At 42.8% G+C, this 22,645-nt stretch overlaps 1 protein-coding gene and 1 long non-coding RNA gene across 2 annotated transcripts; both read left to right on the top strand.

Moving 5' to 3' along the window:
* Positions 1-825: 825 nt before the first annotated feature.
* On the top strand, positions 826-22,004 carry LOC307161795 (uncharacterized protein; the record flags this gene model as incomplete). Its single annotated transcript, XM_079876739.1, has 9 exons — positions 826-1,019; positions 1,630-1,764; positions 1,948-2,173; positions 2,263-2,338; positions 2,479-2,759; positions 2,848-2,910; positions 21,157-21,277; positions 21,417-21,709; positions 21,873-22,004. 9 exons carry the CDS (start codon positions 826-828, stop codon positions 22,002-22,004), a joined length of 1,521 nt encoding a protein of 506 aa, XP_079732865.1.
* Positions 3,932-4,906, top strand: LOC307162363. The gene is made up of 3 exons (XR_013821914.1): positions 3,932-4,081; positions 4,209-4,414; positions 4,856-4,906. It is a non-coding gene; the product is annotated as an uncharacterized lncRNA (long non-coding RNA).
* Positions 22,005-22,645: the final 641 nt, after the last annotated feature.

Below are 22,645 nucleotides of genomic sequence, written 5' to 3'. Positions count from 1 at the left end.
CTAAAATCCTTTTTGGGGTTTGCTAGTTATAATAGACAATTTGTTAAAGGTTTCTCAGTGATTGCGGCTCCCTTGTATCATCTAATTGGAGAACTGGGCGGGAGTAAGGACAAAAAGGGTACACGGAGACCTGTGAGCAATGCTTGGACTGAGGTTTGTGAGGAGAGTTTTCAAGATCTGAAGGTGCGTCTGACTACTACTCCTGTGTTGACTTATGCTAATTTTTCACTGCCTTTCATTTTGGAAGTAGATGCCTGCCAGAACGGGCTGGGAGCAGTGTTGTCGCAAGAGCAAGAAGGGAAAGTGAGGCCTCTTGCTTATGCAAGTAGTACACTGAGTCGGACTGAGAAGAGGTTGCCAAACTAGTTCTATGAAGCTCGAGATTCTTGTGCTGAAATGGGCAATGGTGGGGAAATTTCGAGAATATTTGCTGGGCCATAAGTGCATCGTTTGGACTGATAACAACCCTCTGAGTCATTTGAGCACCGCAAAACTTGGAGCAACAGAGTTACGGTGGGCAGCAGAGTTGGAAGCGTTTGACCATACCATCCGGTATCGACCAGGACGGGCCAAGGGAAATGCAGACTCCATGTCAAGACAGCACTCCCCTGATGGGGGATCTCTGGTGGATCAGGTTCTTCCAGGAACTTCGGTTCCAGTACGGTTGGAGCAGGCTGTAGGTCAGACACCAGTCATTGCTTACCAGTCAGAAATATCTGTCTTACCAGCTTATGCCGTGAGCGATCTCTCTCTAATCTTCAACAAGAAGATGCTATAATTGGTGCCTTTTTTCAGTTTTTGCAAAACAAATAAAGGCCAGATCACATGGAACGACAAGCATTGAGCAAGGCTGTATTGGAATTGGTACGACAATGGGACCGTTTGGTGGAGAGGGAGGAGGTCAGGTATCGTAAGACTCTCTCGTCCCGATGGAGGAGAAGAGGTGCTACAATTAGTATTACCAGAATCACTACAGGAGGAGGTGTTACAGCAGTTACACCAGGGGCACGGTCATCAAGGTATTGAGAGGACGACTGAGCTTGTACTTTCAAGGTGTTACTGGCCTGAAATGTATAAAGCAGTTAAGAAGTGGTGTGAGGAATGTGAACGTTGTACGTTGGCTAAATCAGCACATCCTCCTGTGAAGGCACCAATGGGACACTTGATTGCTGCAAGACCAAATCAAATTCTAGCGATTGATTTTACTTTCCTGGAGCGTTCAAGGGATGGTAAGGAGCAAGTATTAATAATGACTAATGTTTTCTCCACGTTTACGCAGGCAGTTCCAACCTATGACCAAAGGACACGTGGACTAACGTCACTGGTAGTGTGAGTGTGTGTAAATTGATCTAGCCACATGGATTGTACTTTTGATTTTCATAGTGTATTCACTGTATTGCATATAGTTATTGTATGTTTTACATTGAATTTGAGTTATTTATTTTTTTATGTTTTACATTGAATTTGAGTTATTTTATTTTTTTTACTTAATGGCAGAATTGAAAACCAAACAGGCAGATCACAACCACAGGTAAGCTATTAGCTTATTTCTACAAATTAATCAGATGACAGTTTGTTTTGCTCAGTATTATAATATTAGTGTTTTGCACCTAAACCTTTTTTCCCCAGTATGATAACCGAAGCAGCACAACATTTAATTTCCTTGGTGGCCAGAGCAATCACTGAGGAAAATTCAAGGCAGGGTCAGACTCAGAGCCAGATCCAGCAGTCAGGAAGACCTACTGTGGAACATGAAATGGCTAGGTAGATAGCAAGCATATTTAAAAGGGCCAGTTCAGGTGTTACACAGAATAGTCAAACATTCCTTTTTTATAGCGATATAAGTTTGGCATAGGATGCAGCAGCTAAACATAGTGTTTCTTGCTACTCAAAAATAAACACCGAAGACACACACATTAATATTTTTACCTGTTCTATAATTTGCAGATTTTTTCCTGGATTTTTAAAAAATGCTGGCAAAAATAAAAGAAATCTTGCCAGATGTCACAGGCCAACAGTACCAGCAAAGGCGCATAAATATTTTGATTGTTCTGTGTCTTTGCTGGGCTCTAAATCTGATACGACCCCATCTATATCCGAAGAGCTGGAGCTCATGCAAGCAGGGCTAGGAAAGAGGACCCTGTCCTTAACATCAGATACAACACATGCAGAGGTGAGGAGTCCGATCTTAAGCAAACACATATTCTAATAGCATTATTTGTTGTGTCTGTGTTTTAAGGGTTTTCTTTAACGTTAATGTAGTTATCAAGTTTGCTGCGGGAAGCATACTCAAAGATGAGTCATTTGGAAGACAGGTGGCTTCTTTTCAAAGCTGCAGGTGTGCTTTTTCACAACTTTTATCAACATTTGGTGTTAAAATTCAGTAATATGAATAAGTCCATTCAGTACAGAAAACATTAATGCATTATACCGTAGAGTTATTCTCTTTTTCAGTTGTTGTATTACTTGCTTATATAGGTGGGAATGGAAGGAGAAGACTATCTGTAATACCATTGGAGGCAGAGGGGTATACAGGATCAGTAATCAAAAGTGCTTCTAGTGGTGGGAAGAACTTGCTGTACGTCGTGCCGTTGCAGGATGAACTTGATATGACACCACTGCCACCAGATGCACCTGCATTTGCCCGAATGCCAAAGGCAACTTGTAAAAAATGCAACACTCTGATGCCACTTCAGACACTGGCTTTGCATGTTGACCAGTGTGACAGCATGCAAAACTCAGAAAACTCTGAAATTGAGATAAAACTATGTTGTGTAGGCTTTAGGTTACTATCTTTAAGAACTGTCCGCTGACAATAGAAATTGTCTTTTTCTTTTCTTTTTGCAGGAAGAAGATTTGGTGTTTATAGAGGAGGCAACATCATCTAATGTTATACATCACCCTCAGGAAGTACACAAGCAAAAGCTAAATTTAACATTGGCTATGTTTACATGACGCCTTTCTAATGCACAAGCGTTTCAACTGGAATGAAGTCATTCTGTTTGATGAATCCGAACGTAGTTTACATGAACGATACATAAAGTGATTGGGTTGATGTGTGTGTTAATATGCCACAAGCTTCAAATCATGATTATTTTAAATGCGCTCACTGCACGAATATTCAGTGTTTCCTGCTGTTTGCGCATACAATTCTCCTACATTGCTTCTTTTCTTTGTTTTAAAGAGCAGACATAATATTGATCTATTTCGGGTTCGGATTAGGAGATGATGAGCACATGAACTGTTATGCAGTGCTGCTTATATTTATCAAACATTAAAAACGCCCAAAATAAAGAGTCTGTGGATGAGTATGAAAGATGGACTGATGGAACAATGTCCTCTTCTACTTCACAGACGATGAGTGGTGGAGGACTTTTAAAAAAACACAATAATTTATGACATTTTATTTAACAACTGCAGCTCATTCCGTACGCCATTGCACCATTTCTACGTCATTGCACATACGCAGTCCTTTCCAGTTTCGTTTTTCAATCCGATAAAGTGTTTACATGTTCTCTCGATCAGATTAGAAAAGGAATAAACCACCCATTTCAGTCCGATCGAAATTTCATTTGGATCAAGCTAAATCGAATTCAATCCGATTACTAATGGATTATTTGGTTGTATGTAAACGTAGCCATTGTAAATTATCAATTACTTCAAAAAAAATTGGCCCTGCAAACATTTTGTCTTTAACTTTTAGGCACTTGAGACCCGATGCCCAATATGCTTAGGAACCTTTCCAGTTTCTGACTTAGAATTGCATGCCAGCTTTTGTGGAGAAACCCGCTTTTTAAAAAATCCTTTTTACCCGGTTAGAAAAGCGCCACGTTTTATTTTGTGTTTATTTTGTGGGCGAATGGCATGAGGTTGAGCGATCTTCTGTGGGTATAATATTTCTTTAATCTTTGTTCACACTATTGCTGAAGTGTTTGAAAATGTTTAAAAGTGATGAAATGTTTAAAACCTGAGTATATACATGAATTGTTATATATATATATAAATATATTTTTTATACATTAGTCCAGATGGAGTGCCAGAAAAAAAAAATACCCTGCTCTGATTTGGATCATATCTCATGGTAACCTACCTGACTATGTTCATTGCTTCTCTAAATTATCATTGCTCTTAAAATAAATTGCAAAGGATATTATATATATATATATATATATATATATATAATTATTTTTTTATTTATTTTTTTTCAGTGAGGAGGATGTGATTCGTCATGCAGCAGCACAGATAAATACCACAAAGACCTTCGAAATCTGTGTGTCACGAGATAACATTGTTGAGAGAGGTCTGAAGCTGTGGAAACGTCAAAAAATGGGAAGCCCTGTCAAGCCCTTGAAAATCATCTTCCTGGGAGAGCCAGGAGTTGACACAGGGGCACTGAGGAAAGAATTTCTGTCCAGTGGGTAGTTTGCTTTAATCATACATTTAGTAGACATGTACAATTTTTTAAAAATATTTCTAGATTTCATTTTAAAAATACAGTCTGTATCTGAAATATCACAGTTGTACTGTTTTTTACAATACCCCTAACTCTAGCCCAGTGATTCCCAAACCTGTCCTGGAGTACCCCCAACATTGCACGTTTTCTTTTTCTCCCTAATCAAACACACCTGATTCAACTCATCAGCTCATTATCACATAGGTTAATGAGCTGATGAGTTGAATCAGGTGTGTTTGATTAAATGAGCTGATGAGTTGAATCAGGTGTGTTTGATTAAATGAGCTGATGAGTTGAATCAGGTGTGTTTGATTAGGGAGATAAAGAAACCGTGCAGTGTTGGGGGTACTCCAGGACAGGTTTGGAACCTAATGATATTTAATCTTTTTTTGGGGGATTTAGCAATGGTTGCTGGCATTGAAAAACGTCTCTTTGAAGGTGATGCAAAGAAAGTGTGGCAGAGCGAGCGCGAGCTGACTCAAATTGATATAATTTCCGACTACGCCACCTGGGGAATTTCACCCCAAGAATTAAGCTCAACCCCTAAAGGCACGCACAGATCCTAATCACCATTGGAGTCAGAGACATAAGTAATCGTACAAAAGTATTTTATTAGCAGTTAAAAGAGGCATTGACCAGCAATCACACTGAAAAAAATGATTCACTGACTTAGTTGAATTTACAAAAAAAAATTATGTTAATTGGTTCCACAATTGATTTTAGCTACATTTAAACAAATGCATTAATTAGTTCAACTTAATGCATTTGTTTAAATGTAGCTAAAATCAATTATGTGGAACCAATTAACAATTTTTTTTAGTAAATTCAACTAAGTCAATGAAGAATTTTTTTCAGTGCATCTCAATTGTTAAGTTCAATCATTAGTGGCAAAGGAACCCAGGGTTACCAACAGGGGCAGTCTCAGAATATCACCCTTAATGAAAATCACAGTGCACACAAAGAAGAAGACCACGACACACAGTGAAGGATGTCACCACCAAAAGGTCACTCGTCTGCCCCCGGGTGCCCAGGTCCTGCCAACAACCAGAAAGAAAAAGACGTTAAGAGAGCAGAGATATGCATAAACAAAATAACATAAAAAAGTAACTTAATGTAGTTCCGGGAAGGAACCAACTTCTCGGTTCCGGCCGGATCGTCACAAATCAAGATCAAAAATAGCAAAAGGAAGCATAAACTCAAATTAAATATAAACAAGTGATTAAATAAATTGGCAGTATAGCTCAACTGTAGAAATGGTTAGATGAAAGCAATATATTCAATAATCACAATAAATGAATTGAAACCAAAATACAAATTCAAAAATACCCAACCATTGAAATCAATTAAAGAAATAAACACAATAAGGAAAACAAAAGAAACTCAAAGCATATCACTGAGACATCTTAGGAAGCACAAAACAGATGAAAACTCATTGAGAGCATCTCAGTCTTGTGGAAACAGATAAAAACTTGTTGAGAGCGTCTCGTAGAAACAGAAGAATCCGATGGAAACAGAACAGCAACTATGATGAGACGGAGCGAACAGCAACTCTATGACGAAGCACGGAGCATATAACAATTGACCAGAACGCCGCCGTTGCCTTTGTCATGTGCCTACTAACAAAACAGAAAGTGTTACACTACCATTCATTCTCCCCTGACTTCAGGCTCGAACAAATATACTCACGATAGAACATGTTGCACCGGGATTAACCCATTTAATCCCAAATTTTTCCCAGACACAAAAATATCCAAATCATGTGTCATTAGTATCCCTTTGAAACAATCAGTCATAATTTTTTGAAATTTTCATGGAAAAGTGTGTGAAAAAGTGTGTTTTATGATCGGTCACAATTGTGACCGGTGGGATACTGTGTTGTATCAACCATTGTATTGATTTAATATAGGTCTATTTGACCTATGCAGTGTGTTTGTGTGTGTTTTTGTGCGTGTGTTTTTTTTTTGTGTGTTTTTGTGTGTCTGTGTGTGTGTGTGAGTGTGTGTGTGTGGGGAGATCAGACATCAGAGGAGACGTGACCATGTGTGAGTGTGTGTTTGTGTATGTGTGTGTGTGTTTCTGTGTGTGTGTGTGTTTCTGTGTGTGTGTGTGTGTTTCTGTGTGTGTCTGTGGAGATCAGACATCAGAAGAGACGTGACCGTGTGTGTGTGTGTGTGTGTGTGCCCTTGTTTATATTACATTGTGGGGACCAAATGTCCCCATAAGAATAGTAAAACCTGAGATCACCTACATTGTGGGGACCAACCAGCGGTCCCCTTTCAAAAGGCTTATAAATCACACAGGATGAGTTGTTTTGAGAAAGTAAAAATGCAGAATGTTTCCTGTGATGGGTAGGTTTAGGGGCAGGGGCAGTGTAAGGGGATAGAATGTACAGTTTGTACGGTATAAAAACCATTACGTCTATGGAGAGTCCCCACAAAGATAGTGAACCAGACGTGTGTGTGTGTGTGTGTGTGTGTAAAATTAGGTAGAAAGTAAGGTAGAACAGTTAGCCTATGTGTATTAGTATGTAGATACAATGGGTTATCCCACCGGTCACTATTGTTGCCGTTGACATGTTTGTGAGTTCTTTGACCACATTAAACAAAGTTGAGTAATTGCAAATGCATATATCAATACTAGACACCTTAAACATGATATGTACCAAAAATCTATGTCCTATCTTTATGTTAACATACTTTACCACCCTTTTCTTTGGGAGCTTTCTTGCTGCCATCCTCTTCTTCAATTGTCATGTGACAATTTACAGTAAATATGCGACACTGCACATATTTCATTGAGACCCTTTATTATTTCAATATCTGCTGGAAATGCATTGATAGATAATTTAGTATCATTTTTATAGCCTTAGAAATGAAACTTTTTTTTACAGTCACTATTGTGACCATCCCGAATTCCTAGTGATGCTCGGAGCCAGATATCTCGTCGACAGAGAGCGCGGACAAACTTTGGACTACGTAAGGCATACAGATTAGTACCCGCTCGATTAAAGCAACCCATAGTAATCTCATTACACAACCGTCGTCGTACATGCTTTCCTTACCGTATCAAATGTCCACATTTGATTCTCCAGCAGGTAACATCAGTAAACAGCACATGTCAGCACTGTACTCCAGCACAAGCAGCAGGGCGCGTAGGTGATGTCACAGCCCCGGAAAGTGACGCACACCTGTGACTGGCAGCCCGTGCTCTTATACACCCATGGTCCCAGCCCATTGGCCAAACCTCAAATTACCAAATTAGGAGGGGTAATAACCCATCCTGCCACAAAAGGAAAAACACCGAAGCACTCCCTCAATGATCTGGACAATGAGCTGTTCAAGTATGTGTCTTGCCATTGGATTTTGGGTTAACCATATATTCAAACAATTCCTTCTAAATCATTGCAGATGAAAGAAAAGTTTGGAATACCAAGTTTGGAGGGTGGTATTCCAAACTTTTATTTCTTCTGCAGGAGAAAATATATTTTGAAGAAAGTTTCAGCTGTTTTTGTCCATATAATAAAAATCAATGAGGTTTAAAACTCAACTGTATTTTATAATATACACAAATCAGATGAAAATCCTGTAAAAGAAAGAAACGTTTGGAATTGCCCAAGAGTAAATAAATATTTTTCTTTTCTTTATTTGAAGTAACATATAGTACTTCTATACAGACATTTATACAAGTATACCACTCTATATTAGTGCCAAGAACTGTTGTCCATATATAAAACAGTATCTCTAGAGTTGCAGGTGAAATATTTGCTGTGAGCATTGCGCAAGGAGGACCGCCACCACGGTTTATGCAAGAGTTTATGCAAGAACCTTGTTACCGGTAACATCAAAAGGGATGGTGTACATGACACGGAGATATCACCACTAATCAAAATGGTAGGTCTGGTTGACTTAATTTCATTAGATACAATTTCTCTATTAATTATTATCCATAAGTAAATTAGTTTGCTGTTATCATGTTATAAAGCCACTGACAAAGTGGTTTTGCTTTAAAAATCAGCAGTGAACCATGCATGTTAATATTTATTAAAGGTAAAATTTTACTTGTAGATTGAAGATGCATCCGACCTGTCCAACTTCACAAAAGAAATCCTGGACTGTGGCTACACTGGACCGATCAACACTGACCACAAGGAAAGCATATTAAGGTATGTCAGACTCAGCACTGAAAAAAAAGGTTATGGTTCATTTACATAAGTATCAATTCTGAACAGAATTACAATGCCTGCTGTGTCGTAATATGGTACATTTTAAAGCAGATGAAATTGAGCATTATAAAACGGTCAGTTCTAGTCCTAGATTCTGATTGGTCAATAGCTGTTTTATTCACAATAAAACACGGCTATGACCGCTTCCCCCAAGGTTCCATTTTTCACTACACAACACCCCTAGCAAACACACATAGCAACTTAAAAACATGATTGATCTCATTGATATTGTTCATTAAAGCTAGAGTATTGTGAGAGATCGAGTAAGCGAGGGTACCTGCATTTACAGTAGACATAGCATTTTCCTTCAGGTCAGTCCTATATTCATAATAAAAAAATAAGTCCGCTGTGATATCTTGTCCATTTAACAGTCATGGAGTTTTCTGTGCCTATCCACCTTATTCTGCTCTAAACAATGCGCACTGCCACGACGACGACTCCGGTTGCCTACTTCCGGTTCGTAGCACTCGACCTGTAGGCTACTAGAAGCGAGAGAATGAGTTCAGGCTCCACATGTGCTGTTTTTGGTTGTTTTAACAATTCAAAGAAGATTTCAAACTTTTTAGAAACTGAGTGCTTCGAGCATAAGATAAGAAGGAGAGAATGCCCATGTCCGGTTCCGTATCAGATACATTCAATGCCAGAGAGTAAACGTTTAGAGTGGTTAGCTGTGTTAAAACTGAAACATCCACCGAAAAAGGTGTATGTCTGTTCGCACCATTTTGTTGACAAACGCCCCACGGATGACCATCCCAACCCGGAATTATACCTTGGATATGACAGACCAGTGGTGAAGAAGAGACGTGCAATTGTTTGTGTCGAAGCGACAGGTAAGCCACTTTTAATGTTAAATTGTGTAGCTGGTTAGCGATAGCACCACTTCACAGCTAACCTAGTTAGCTACCTCCGGTTGTTTACATTTTTAAGAGCTCCACCGGCTTGCTACAAACATTTTCGTGTTGTCTGTGGGTTGTCTAACCTACATTTTTATGAACAATAAGCCCATTATGAGTAAATGCGTTAAAAAACATGGCCATTAATGCCTTTGTCCACTGAATGTTACTGTAGGTTTAGTCCTATGAACTCCACTGAGGGCTATCGTAGAGCTAGCTACTATCGTTATGTGGGACAGGTAGTTGTTAGCCTGAGCGACGAAGAGCTTCCATCACCATTTATCATAAGCTTTTACTGTAATGTTGTCAGTGTGAGAAACATGGACAGAAACTGTAGAGTTTAACATGTAGCCTATGTGTTCTTTTTTTTTTTTACAGCAACAGCAGAAGTGACAGACCAGGAGGATGAGGGCAAGGGCATACCTGAGGTGCCACAATCATCATACAGCACTATTGATCCACCCAGTGGGAAGATCCATCGCTTTGGGACCACATCTATGGTGAACAGCAGGGTGTTGACGAGACGGCCAAAGATGCCACAACACAAACTGAAGATTTCAGCTACTCCATGCTTCAGAGTGATGCCGATTCGTTCTTCTAAACTGGAGTCTCACTGGAAACCTTCAACTCTCTTGTTTCCACCTTAGATGGATTTGCTGAAAGGGCTTTTGTTTTGTCAGTGCGTGACCAGATACTAATGACACTGATAAAATTTAAATTAAATCGTGTGCTGGGTGACCTTGGTAGGCAGTTTCATGTGCCTCAGAGTGTTGCCAGTAAGGTTATCTCATTCTGGATTGATAAAATGGAGGAGGTCTTGCGCCCTCTTATTATCTGGCTCCCAAAAGAAACCATTAAGGCCACTATGCCAACTGCATTCAAGGAGTGTTTTCCCAACACTACCTGTGTCATTGACTGCAGCGAAAGTTTGTTATAGAAGGCGAAAAATCTTGACTCTAGAGGGGAGTCCTACAGCCATTACTACTCGCACAACACAATCAAATACCTTGTTGCTGTTGCCCCATGTGGCTTAATCATGTTTATCTCAACTGGATATGGAGGACGTGCCAGTGACAAATATTTCACTATGAACTCTGGTATCTTAGCCTATTTAAGGCCTGGAGACGAAGTCATGGCAGATCGTGGGTTCTTGATTCGTGATTTACTCTTTGAAAAAAAGGTCAAATTGGTTCTTCCTGCTTTCACTAGAGGGGGTGCTCAGCTAACTGAGGAACAAGTCACAGCAACTCGCAGGGTTGCAAATGTGCGGATTCATGTTGAGAGGGCAATCAGGCGACTTAAAGTATACAAGATCTTGTCTCAAATGATACCAATAAACATGACCCCCAAAATTGAAAAAATACTCAGACTCTGTGTATGTATCGCCAACTTAAGGGGTGATCTCATCCGTGAGGGATAAGTGACAACGGTGATGTTCTGAGGTTGAAGTTGCATCTGCGCGCACACACACTGTCGGAAAGTCTTTTATTTCCTGTCGTTTTATTTTGAAACTGTAGTGATGTCATTACCTTTCCGAGCGCATCACTTCCTCATTCCCGACTCCGCATTCGGTGGGATGGTGGCTCTCGTGTGCGTAACCTAAGCGAAAGTAAGTTTCATCCTGCACTAAGATGTAAATATTGCCATCGGACTTGTTTAGATGTTGTCTACTTTCACCTGTTTTCCTGTTAAGTATATTATACACATGGTTTTGCTACTTTCGTGTGTATTTTTTTAGTTAATAGGTATCACATGACTGTTATAAGCCTTGTTAGACTGGAGATTGTTTCCTTTATATTATTTCAGCCGTAAGTTGTATTCTCGAGTACTATATTTAATTTCTTATGCCCTTTAGTCCTACCGATAAATCGTGTTTAGCCTCTGTGTCGCCGTCAGACGCACCTAGAGTGTAGTTTGGCCCTCCCTGGCCATGCGCCCCTCACGTGCTGGGCGCATGGGGTGCAGTTGCGCCCGCTTCCACTAGAGGGAAGCGAAGACCACCAAATCCATTTAGTATCTCTAAATTGCCTCATTAACCCTTTGTATGCCTGTATATTAGTTGTTTATGACTCTTTTCAGGTTATTTGACCAAATTATTATATTTCAGTATTCTGATTCAATGTTTATTATTGTATTGGATATTACTGTATACCTTTGTACTTATTTTTTTTTATACTTTTGTACATTGTGATTAATATTATTTTATTCTTTGTTTCTTTTATAGACCACACACACACACACACACACACACACATATACCTATTTGTACACCAATGCTTGTACCCAAACTTCAATAATAAAGTTTGCTGGAATAATTTCTCCGTGCCCTCCTCTCTGACCGGAGCCCTGTCAAAGGAAACTGTCAGACCAGTATTATCCCCTTCAGAGTGTCCCACTCTATCACATGGTCCTTCGAGCCAGATCTGACAGCTTTCTGGAGACAATATGGAGCTAGGACAACCATCTGCAGATCCAGCAGTGCGTTCTCGACCCCAGCGGGAGATACAGTTACCAGCATCCCTTGGAAACTTTGAAGTTGGGTACATACCGAGAGTCACAGTACTTCCTTCCACCGAAGCTGAGGAACTCGGAGCAGCAGCCCCAGCTCACGACATTCCAATCCCTGATCCATATTCACTGCCATTTGTGAGAGCAGAGTCATGTCGATCCTTGGTATCTTCTCATCGTAGCAGACCGAGATCTCGAGCTAGTGCTGCATCATCAACCAAGAGGTCCGTTGCAGAAGGGCTAACCGAGCTACAGAGTGCCATGTTGGAGGAACAGGTCAAGCGGATGGAATTAGCAGAAGTGCAGCGGCAGATTATGGAGCAGACGCTAGTGGATGAGCAGTGTACTCTTCTAGACAAAGAAGCCAGAGACGCCCTCGATGAGAAGGAGGAACTTCTCAGAGAACAAGAACGGCAGAGACGTCGACTGGAGGAGAAAGCAGAGATGGCATACAAGAGTAAAGAGGCTATCACCAGGCATCAGATGTTGCGACAGCGACTGAAAGAGAAAGAGATGGAATTGGCGCAAGCAGCTCTTATCACGTCTTTCCTGAAGGAAGAAGGAATTAAGAGTCCCAGTTCCTCCAGGCCCCTCAGTGAATGTGAGTACAACCTAAGGTCCTCATCAGAAGCTCAGCCTCTCCTACTCCACTCACAAGGTGGACATGGACTGCTCCATTCTACTCCATCTATTCATGTTCTGCCACCAGTCTCCAGTGCAGTCATTAGTCCACCTGTCTCGACCAGTCTTCCATCAGTCCAGCCCGCTCCACAAGTGAGTGCTTATACTGCTACTAGTATACTCGCCCAGCCACAGCCTACGTATATTACCAAGCTTCCTCCTCCTGCAATCATCAACCCCGCTCCGCAGTCGGCTCCCAGACCAGCCGTGAGTGCCGTTACCTCATGTGCTCCGCCACTGTCAGTAGAACAGTATATGGCCCCACTTCGCCAGCCACAGATGGTCTATAGCCAAGCCCAGGTCCAATATGTGCCTCCACCTGCTACACCTCTACAGCCAGTGCTATCAGCTGCTAACACGCTGTCCTATCCTTACCCCGTCATGCCACCTTTGCCACGACAGGGCACAGCGCCTCTAGATTACAGGGCAGCGCTGGGTACAGACCTCATGGAGCTCCTAGTTGCCACATCTTATGGCCTTCCTAGACCTACTCTACCTCACTTCACCTCAGGTAAAGAGTCAGACTTTGCCCTGATCAAGATGGCTTTGGACAATCTGCTCAATACACATGCTCACCTCACAGAGCAGTTCAAATATCAAGTCCTCCTCGATCACTTGAAACTGCCAAGCGCCTACAAGCTAGCCCAAGCCTACATGTACCATCCAAAGCCGTACACCTCAGCCCTCCAGGCTCTCCAAGATAAATATGGGCAACCGCGTCAGCTCGTGCAGAGCGAGATAGGTGCCATCTTAAACTCACCTCACGTAAGATCTGGAGATCCAGAGGCATTTGACAACTTTGCCCTATCAGTACAAGGTCTAGTTGGCATGCTCTGCTCCCTCGAGGGTGAGAATGGCTACGAACTGCGATGCGGCTCCCACGTCGACAGGCTGCTCAGCAAACTGCCTACTAACTATCGAGACGCGTTTGTGGAGTACAGCATGAACCGAGGCATCCTGAGGACCGGCACTGATCAGACCTACACGCTTGAAGACTTCTCTGTTTGGCTTCAGTTAAAGTCACAAGCAAAGCGCATTTCATCTCGAGCAGCTCTGATGTTCCAAGACCAGCCTAAGCCAGTCAAGAGCCAAAGGAAATCCCAGGGTCCTTCATCCAATGTGTTTTACAACACTGAGAGCCAAGCTAAGGTAGCCCCTCCAGATCCTGCTCGCAGCACAAAGTCACCCAAAGGTAAACCCAGTGTGAAGCCTTACTGCCCGTACTGCGACGCCTGTGAGCATTACCTCAGCCTATGTCCCAAATTCAAAACGCTCACTCCATCAGAGATTTCCACCTGGATTAAAGACAGAGGCTCTTGGAGGTGTGGCAGGAACCATAAACCTGAGGCATGTACTCTCAAGAAGCCTTGCCAAGTGTGCAAACAGCAACACCTGACCGTGCTTCACGAAGTGTGTTCCCAAGAGGCTAAGAAAGTGTTAATGGTCAGTGCTGCTCCCAACACCATATATGTTGACCGTCCTAGTCATCCGCAGAGAGTCATGTTGAAGCTAGTTAAGGTGCGCCTGTACAATGCCGAGCACTCTCTGGAAGGTTTCGCTATTTTGGACGACGGAACAGAGAGAACCCTCATCCTTCCCTCAGCAGTCCGGCATCTCCATTTAGCCAAAGAGCCTGAAAGCTTGCCTTTGCATACTGTCCGCCACGAGGTGATCCATCTACAAGGAGCCGCTGTCTCGTTCGACATATCCCCAGCTCATTCTCCCAAACAAAGGTACCACATCTTTCATGCCTTCACTGCTGGTGAGCTGAGCCTGTCTGAGCATAGCTATCCTGTCAAGTCACTCATGCGCAGATACCCCCACCTGCAAGGTCTTCCTCTGCCGAAGGTTGACAAGGTCCAGCCGCTTCTGCTGATAGGCTCTGACTTTCCACATCTGCTGCTTCCCAAACAACCGGTCCGAGCAGGTCCTCCTGGGAGTCCTCCTGGGAGTCCTGTAGCTGTGTGTACTGCTCTTGGTTGGACATTGCAAGGCCCCGCCAACCTCAACCTTACTGGTGAGCACTCTCACTGCTACTTCACCATGTCTCCTAACTCAGAGCTGCAGCGGCATGTTGAACGACTGTGGGAAGTTGACATAACCCCGTATGCCAACGCCAAAACTGTGATCCGCTCCAAAGAAGATCAGCAGGCCCTAGAACTGCTGGAACAGCGCACAGTCAAGGTAGAAGTGGATGGAGTAACAAGGTATGCTACTCCACTACTGAGGCGCAAAGCTAGCCTCACGCTCTGGGCTCCAAAGCACACATTGCTCCCACAGCTACGGAGCACAGAACGCCGTCTAGCCAAAGACACTGCTCTAGCCAACACCTACTGTCAAGAAATACAGAAGCTTGAACAGTTGGGCTACGCCAAACCTCTACCTCCTGACACAGTAGACAGCTCCACAGAGTCCTGGTATCTGCCGCACCACGTTGTCCACCACAACGGTAAGGCGAGGATTGTCTACAACTGTTCCTACCAGCACAACGGTCAAAGTCTCAACAGCCAACTGTTGCCCGGTCCGACCTTAGGTCCTACTCTCCTCGGTGTACTTCTTCGGTTCCGAGAACACAGTGTGGCTATCAGTGGTGACATCAAAGCGATGTTTCATCAAGTTCGCCTGCTACCAGAAGACAAGCCCCTTCTCCGTTTTCTCTGGAGAGGTATGAAGAGGGAGGAGGAACCAACGGTGTATGAGTGGCAAGTTTTGCCATTCGGGACGACATGCAGTCCCTGCTGTGCCACATACGCCCTTCAGCGGCATGTGAAGGATAACAGCAGCGGTCATGAGGACATCCTACACCTTGTGGAGACTGCCTTCTACGTCGACAACTGTTTGACCAGTGTCACGAACGCTGATGAAGCCAAGACCATTATCAACCGGATGCGTAAACTGCTCTCAGCTGGAGGCTTTGACATCAGGCAGTGGGCCAGTAACACCCCCACAGTTGTTGAGCATCTTCCATTGGAAGCGAAAGCAGCAAGCACCGAGTTGTGGCTCTCTCAGCCTCGACAAGATCCCGAAGAGCCAGCCTTAGGCCTTCGCTGGAACTGCCTTACCGATCGCCTTGGTTACCGCCACAGACCAGTAGAGTATTCACAGCCAACTCTGAGGAACGTCTATAAGGTGATGGCAACGCAATATGATCCCCTCGGATACCTAATTCCATTCACCACACGAGCGAAGATCCTGATTCAAGACCTGTGGAGAGTGAGAGTTGGCTGGGATGAACCGATCAGACCAGAGGCTCTGCTGGATATCTGGACACAATGGGAGAGTGAACTAGTCCATCTTCCACAAGTGGAAATCCCCAGATGCTATGTCACATCAGTAGCAGACACTGGGCCACCCAGACGAGAGGCACACATCTTCTGCGACGCCTCTGAAAGAGCCTACGGGGCCGTCGCTTACCTCCGCACCCAAGACAATCAAGGTGAAGTCCACATTGCATTTGTGATGGCTCGGTCACGAGTGAGCCCTCGCAAACAACTATCCATGCCACGGCTCGAACTGTGTGCTGCTTTAGCCGGAGCCCAGCTGGCTAAAGTCATTATGACAGAACTGTCACTCCCTTCCCAGCAAGTCAATCTCTGGACTGACGCGATGACAGTTTTACCATGGCTCAATTACGACTCGTGTCGCTACAAGGTCTTTGTAGGAACTAGAGTCGCAGAAATTCAAGAGCTCACTGAAAACTCGACCTGGCGGTATGTCAGCACCACTGACAATCCAGCCGATGACCTTACTCGCGGCAAACCCTTGCTCGAGCTCAGCCAGCCGAACCGGTGGAGCCAAGGTCCACCATTCCTCCGACAACATCCAGACTCCTGGCCAGTGCTTCAGTTAATAGAAGCCCAAGAAGCTGACGAGGATGAACTTCGGAAGACATTGTTCTGTGGAGCCACCACCTGCTCTCCGACCACGACACTCAGGTCTGATATAGACAACTGGGACAGTCTTCTCAAGGCTACCCATGAGAGCCTTCACGGGGCGGCTGATGACCAGAGCAGCCCTACCATGACAGCAGCTGATGTCCAAACAGCAGAGCTACATGTCCTCAGACAAGCCCAGAGTGAGTCCTTCCCTGAAGAGGTGGAAACTCTTGCTGCTGGTAAGTCCATCTCGAGACTGAGTCGCCTGCTCATGCTTGCTCCAGAGTATGATGAAGCTGTTGGCCTGGTGAGAGTGGGAGGTAGACTACGCAGAGTTCAGAAGATCTTGACCCAGATGCGATGCATCCTATCATCCTCGATCCCAAATCTCATGTTACGAAGCTGCTCATTAAGAAATATGACAGTGAACTGCTACATCCTGGTCCCGAGCGGGTTTTCGCCGAAATGAGGAGAAGATATTGGATCCTCCGGGGAAGAGAGTCCATCAAGCGTCATCAGCACGGCTGTGTTGAATGTCAGAAATGGCGCGCTACTCCAGTGGTGCCTCAGATGGCAGACTTACCCCCTGCCAGACTCCGCTTATACAAGCCACCTTTCTGGTCGACTGGAGTCGATTGTTTCGGCCCTTACAACGTCAAAGTAGGCCGGCGCACAGAGAAGCGGTGGGGTCTGATTTTCAAGTGCATGACGACGAGCTGTGTGCATCTTGACCTACTGGAGAGCATAGACACTGATGCTTTCCTGATGGCTCTCCGCCGCTTCATCGCTCGCCGCGGCAAGCCATTTGAGATCCTGTCTGACAGAGGAACCAACTTCCGAGGTGGAGCTGCGGAGCTGCAAGCCAGTTTTGCCGCTTTAGAAGTTTCTCTTCAAGAACAGCTGGCCAGACAGCAAATCGAGTTCCGTTTCAACCCCCCTGGGTCTCCACACTTTGGGGGAACGTGGGAACGAGAGATCAAGTCGATTAAGTCAGCTCTCCAAGTCATTCTTCAGGACCACACCGTCGCCGAACCTGTGCTGCAAACTGTGCTGATTGAAGTGGAGGGAATACTCAATGCTAAACCGCTTGGGTACATCTCCTCCGATGCTGCGGATCCAGATCCCGTCACACCGAATTTACTGTTGATGGGACGCCGCGACGCATCACTCCCACAGGCTGTCTACGCATCTAGTGACCTTCTCAGCAGAAGAAGATGGCGCCACAGCCAGATCCTGGCGGACCATTTCTGGTCCAACTTCATCCGTCGCCAGCTCCCGGACCTTCAGAAGCGGTCAAAGTGGCACAAGGACACAGACAATCTGACTGCTGGCCAGGTGGTGATGGTGGTTGATTCGCAGCTACCCAGAACTCAGTGGCCCATCGGGAGAGTGGTGAAGACCTGTTCCGGTTCGGATGGACGAGTCAGGGCAGCTGAAGTTAAGATCAAGGGACAGACCTACCTACGGCCAGTCGTGCGCCTTGTGCGGTTGCCAGCCTGGGAGGATGAAGACGACGCCAACTAAGTAGACTTTCCTTTGGGATTCAAATTTATTGCTAATTTATTTGCGCCCGCTTCCACTAGAGGGAAGCGAAGACCACCAAATCCATTTAGTATCTCTAAATTGCCTCATTAACCCTTTGTATGCCTGTATATTAGTTGTTTATGACTCTTTTCAGGTTATTTGACCAAATTATTATATTTCAGTATTCTGATTCAATGTTTATTATTGTATTGGATATTACTGTATACCTTTGTACATATTTTTTTATACTTTTGTACATTGTGATTAATATTATTTTATTCTTTGTTTCTTTTATAGACCATACACACACACACACACACACACACACACACACACACACACACACACACACACACACACACACACACACACACACACACACACACACACACACCTATTTGTACACCAATGCTTGTACCCAAACTTCAATAATAAAGTTTGCTGGAATAATTTCTCCGTGCCCTCCTCTCTGACCGGAGCCCTGTCAAAGGACACTGTCAGACCAGTATTATCTGGTCTCTCCTGACACCCTTCAGAGTGTCCCACTCTATCACACACACACACACAAACACACACCCTTTACACATCTACATAAATTGCTCCTGTATATTTCATATTGACGCTGCCTTTTGTCATTTTTTACTGTTTATATATACTCTTTGTATGAAATTTTTTGTTATTCTTTGAGTTTGTGTACAATAGATTTTATCAGATTTGCATTAACAACAAATTGTACAATTTTACATGAACAACATTCTGGATTTGTAAATATTCACTTATGTACAACAATACTTATGCTCAGCATTTTTAAATGTATGTAATTGATTGTGTAAAAAATGAGTTTTCATACTGTTAACAGCAGCAGCACTTAACAGTTGTTTTGTGATTTGAATAAAATGCTTTTGAGCGATATTTTCTATGAATTCATTATGCTCATGTATCTGTTCTGCAGTTTCTGCAGTCGCTGACCAACAAATTCATCCACAAGCTGGGGCAACATTGTTGAGAAATAAAATCTCTTCAGATATCCTACTCTCTCCAGAACATAGGGCTCATAAAATGGTACAGTGAACATAACTGTGTCATTTGGGCTCCAGATAAACAACTTGGCTATCTTCAGACCGGCACAAAACATGTCTATTGTACCTGCATGTAATATCCTCTGCTACCTGTTTTCTGAAGTTGTGGTACTCCATCTACTAGCTTGATATCACTGCAGTTATGGTCAAGTTGATCCAAGAGGGTAGAATGGAGTTTACTTGGGATGGGACATTTTATTTTGAGTAGGACAGATGAGTCAATTACCCCATCTGGGCTGGCTGACAACCATGGCTCTGTGACACTAACAACGATGCCCCTATGTGTAATACTCATGCCTTGCTCTCGAAGTGCATTACCAGCAACCACCTCATTCTCCTTACCATCATTTGTGGCATAGTTGCCACGAAAGGAGGGGTACAGGTGCTCTGCCATAAACTTATCAGGATTGGATGCTCTAGAAGGAACCTTTTTAGCTGAACTTGCAGTTATTCTCAGTTTTCTTGCATTGTGCCACAAATCGGAATAACTCTGCTCTCTTGTTTCAGATTCTAAAGTAGAAGCCTGTGCACTGCTCACTTGAACATACAACTCATAGAAACTTTTACATGTCTCACATGTGACATCAGAACCGGCATGGGTTTGATGGGGTCTTAAAAATCTTGCACCTACTGCAGTATTTGCAAGGCTAAAGGGTTGCGCTACTGGTTTTACACTGTAACACTTGCCCAATAGACTGACAGGAAAAGTGGCTTTGTTGGGTCTTTGTCTACACTATCTATAAATTCTGCATGTGACATATATTGTGGGGTGTTTGGTAGTTAATTTCGTAGTTAAGTTTTGTAGTTTGGTAGTTAATTTCAGGCCCTGTGGCTAACTCCTGGCCATAGCTTCATGTCATCCACCCAACCTGTCAATTTTGAGGGATGTGGCACTCTGATACGGTTGCCTTCACGATCCTTTGAGATTTCATCGGCGGTCTGTAGCCACCGACTACTTCCCATCTTGACCGAAAAATTGTCTACAACTACAAACGATCACCATAGCCTTTACGCTAGTACTAGCATTCCATGTAAAGAAACACTTCATGGGAAATAGAACGGGCGCAGAATAAGGTGGATAGTCATCTGTCAGTTGCGTCTTCCCTCTGTGATCACACGTTTGAGTCCTTTCAATATAAAAGTCTTCTCTACTGACTCACTCAATAAGACAGTCTTTGCCGCCATCTATTGGTGAAATAATGTATGTAACTTCTGTTGCTGTTTACAGTCAGGAACTATTTTTTCCAGCGGAAGGAAGGCTTTAAATGATTTTACTTCATGATAGTTGCATAGATAAATATTTTTCTGCTTTAATATTTGTATTGTGTGGTAACCATTTTCTAAAAGCAATAAGGTATGAGAGGCTGTGCTGTATCGGTAATAAGTCATGGCTGAAGGGGTTGCAGGCACTTAACAACGCCCTTCTGCCGTGACTTATTCACGATACAGCACAGCCTCTCGTACCTTATTGCTTACATATCACACTCACAATTATAGACTTGTTTGATGGGTCTTGAGCTATGAGTCTTTCTATATATACAGACTCATACATTATAATTGTTCTTTAAACAAAAAGGAATTCATTTCAATTATGCAAATAAATTGTATAATTTGCTTTGTTTTGAATGCCCTTTTTTAAAATTAAGCATTTTAATGTTTTATTTTTGTCTTTATTCTTGTTTTGCCAGAGCTCTTGCTCTACATATTACTACAAAACGCATCCCAATGCTGCAACAACTGTGTGTGGGCCTTGAGATATACGATCTAATCAAAGTCATGCAGAAAAAGCCACAGGAGTGTCATGATCTCTTTGATGTATGTAGAATGTAGAAATTCTGTTTTGAGCATTTTAGTTTTTTTGTATTATGTCACAAATTACAAATGTTAAAATCCATTTTTATGCTTTGCTTTTGGTGTTTAGGTTGACTCCCATTACATTTTATCCCACCTGGCCCCAGAGATGAGCCCAACTGGTTCGATTAAACAAGTGAAAGAGTCAAAAATCATGGAATTCTTTCAAGATTTCCTACTTGAACTTGAAGGTATGGACTTAAAATGTTTTTCTAATGTGCTATGTTATTTGATAACCCGGTGTAAATATGCTACTGTAGTTCCCAATGTAAAAGAGTATAAATAAACTAAAACATTAATTCTCATTACATCTCTTTATTTCTTCTGAAGACACACAACCAGAAGACGCAGCAGCAGGAGAAACCTTGTCTGTACCAAAGATAATGCAGTGGATGACTGGGCAAGCTCACAGGCATCTGCTTGTGTCAGAAAGGGAGAAGTTTAAAATAGTGTTTAAATTTGACCATTGCTGTCTACAGCACATGCCAAACCACACTGTGTGTTACCCAATTGTCAGTGCTTGCACCAATACCATAACATTACCCGTAGTCCATATGGTAGATTACGAGTCTTTCAAAATACTCATGCAAACTGCTGTTACATATGGGGCGAGCTTTGACAGAGTGTAGAAAATTTCCTGGAATTGTTTACCATAGAAAACCACAATTCATTGATTCATGTATATCGTGTTACGTCCCAGGGTCTTTTTAATATAATATGTTTTGAGAAAATGCTTGTGTGCCCTGTGTTGTGCTCTGTTTCTCTCCCTCACTCTCTCTCACTCAGGTTAATTACCATCAGCTGCAACTTGTTGTGAGCATGCCTGAGTCTGAGCTGAGCAGTATTAATGCAGCACTCAGAGAAGCCTGTGCTGAGGAACACTTCTCCCCCAGCCTCAGACTGAGATTGTGTGTTTAGTGAGAACTGTGCTTATCCTTGAGTTAGGAGTGGACCTATACTCATTTGTTTGGTGCTAAGAAGTGATCGAGTTTGCTTTCTAGTGTTGATTTCTCTACCTGTGGGTAATTAAAAGGTAGTGTATGAAATCTTATTAGCTTTGTTCATTGTGGATTATCTGGGAAATGTAGGGAGAGGGTGCCTTTTTATTTTAATACATTTTTCTCCTGTTTTTGGTTAGAGAGGGAGCTCAGGAAAGTTTTGTTGTTGATTTTCATCTTTGTTTTTGTACAGGGTAAATAGCTCCTTTAAACCTTAGTTTGCCCCTGTTTTTGTTTGTTATTTTAGGCCATGCTCTCTCCTGAAGACTTTTTCCCATCTTTTGTTAACTACATATATATAAGAGAAATAAATACTTTTGCTTGTACTTGAAGTTGTGTTTGCTTTCACTCTGGGGCTGAGGCCGAAGTGTGTTCTCCACTTAATTTACGTCTCTACGTTACCTTCTTTTTTTTTAAATCATATCATCTTTTTTTCTTTGTTACTTCCCTCCTGACCCCTAGACTGGGAGGAGAATGTAACAAAAGCATTCTCTTTACTTGCTTTACTCTTTGCAAAGTTTTTAAAGGGATAGTTCACCCAAAGATGTAAATTCTATCATT

Source organism: Squalius cephalus (genome assembly GCF_949319135.1).
Source record: "Squalius cephalus genome assembly, chromosome: 7".
NCBI lineage: Eukaryota > Metazoa > Chordata > Actinopteri > Cypriniformes > Leuciscidae > Squalius > Squalius cephalus.
This window is presented reverse-complemented; position numbering and strand designations above follow the sequence as displayed.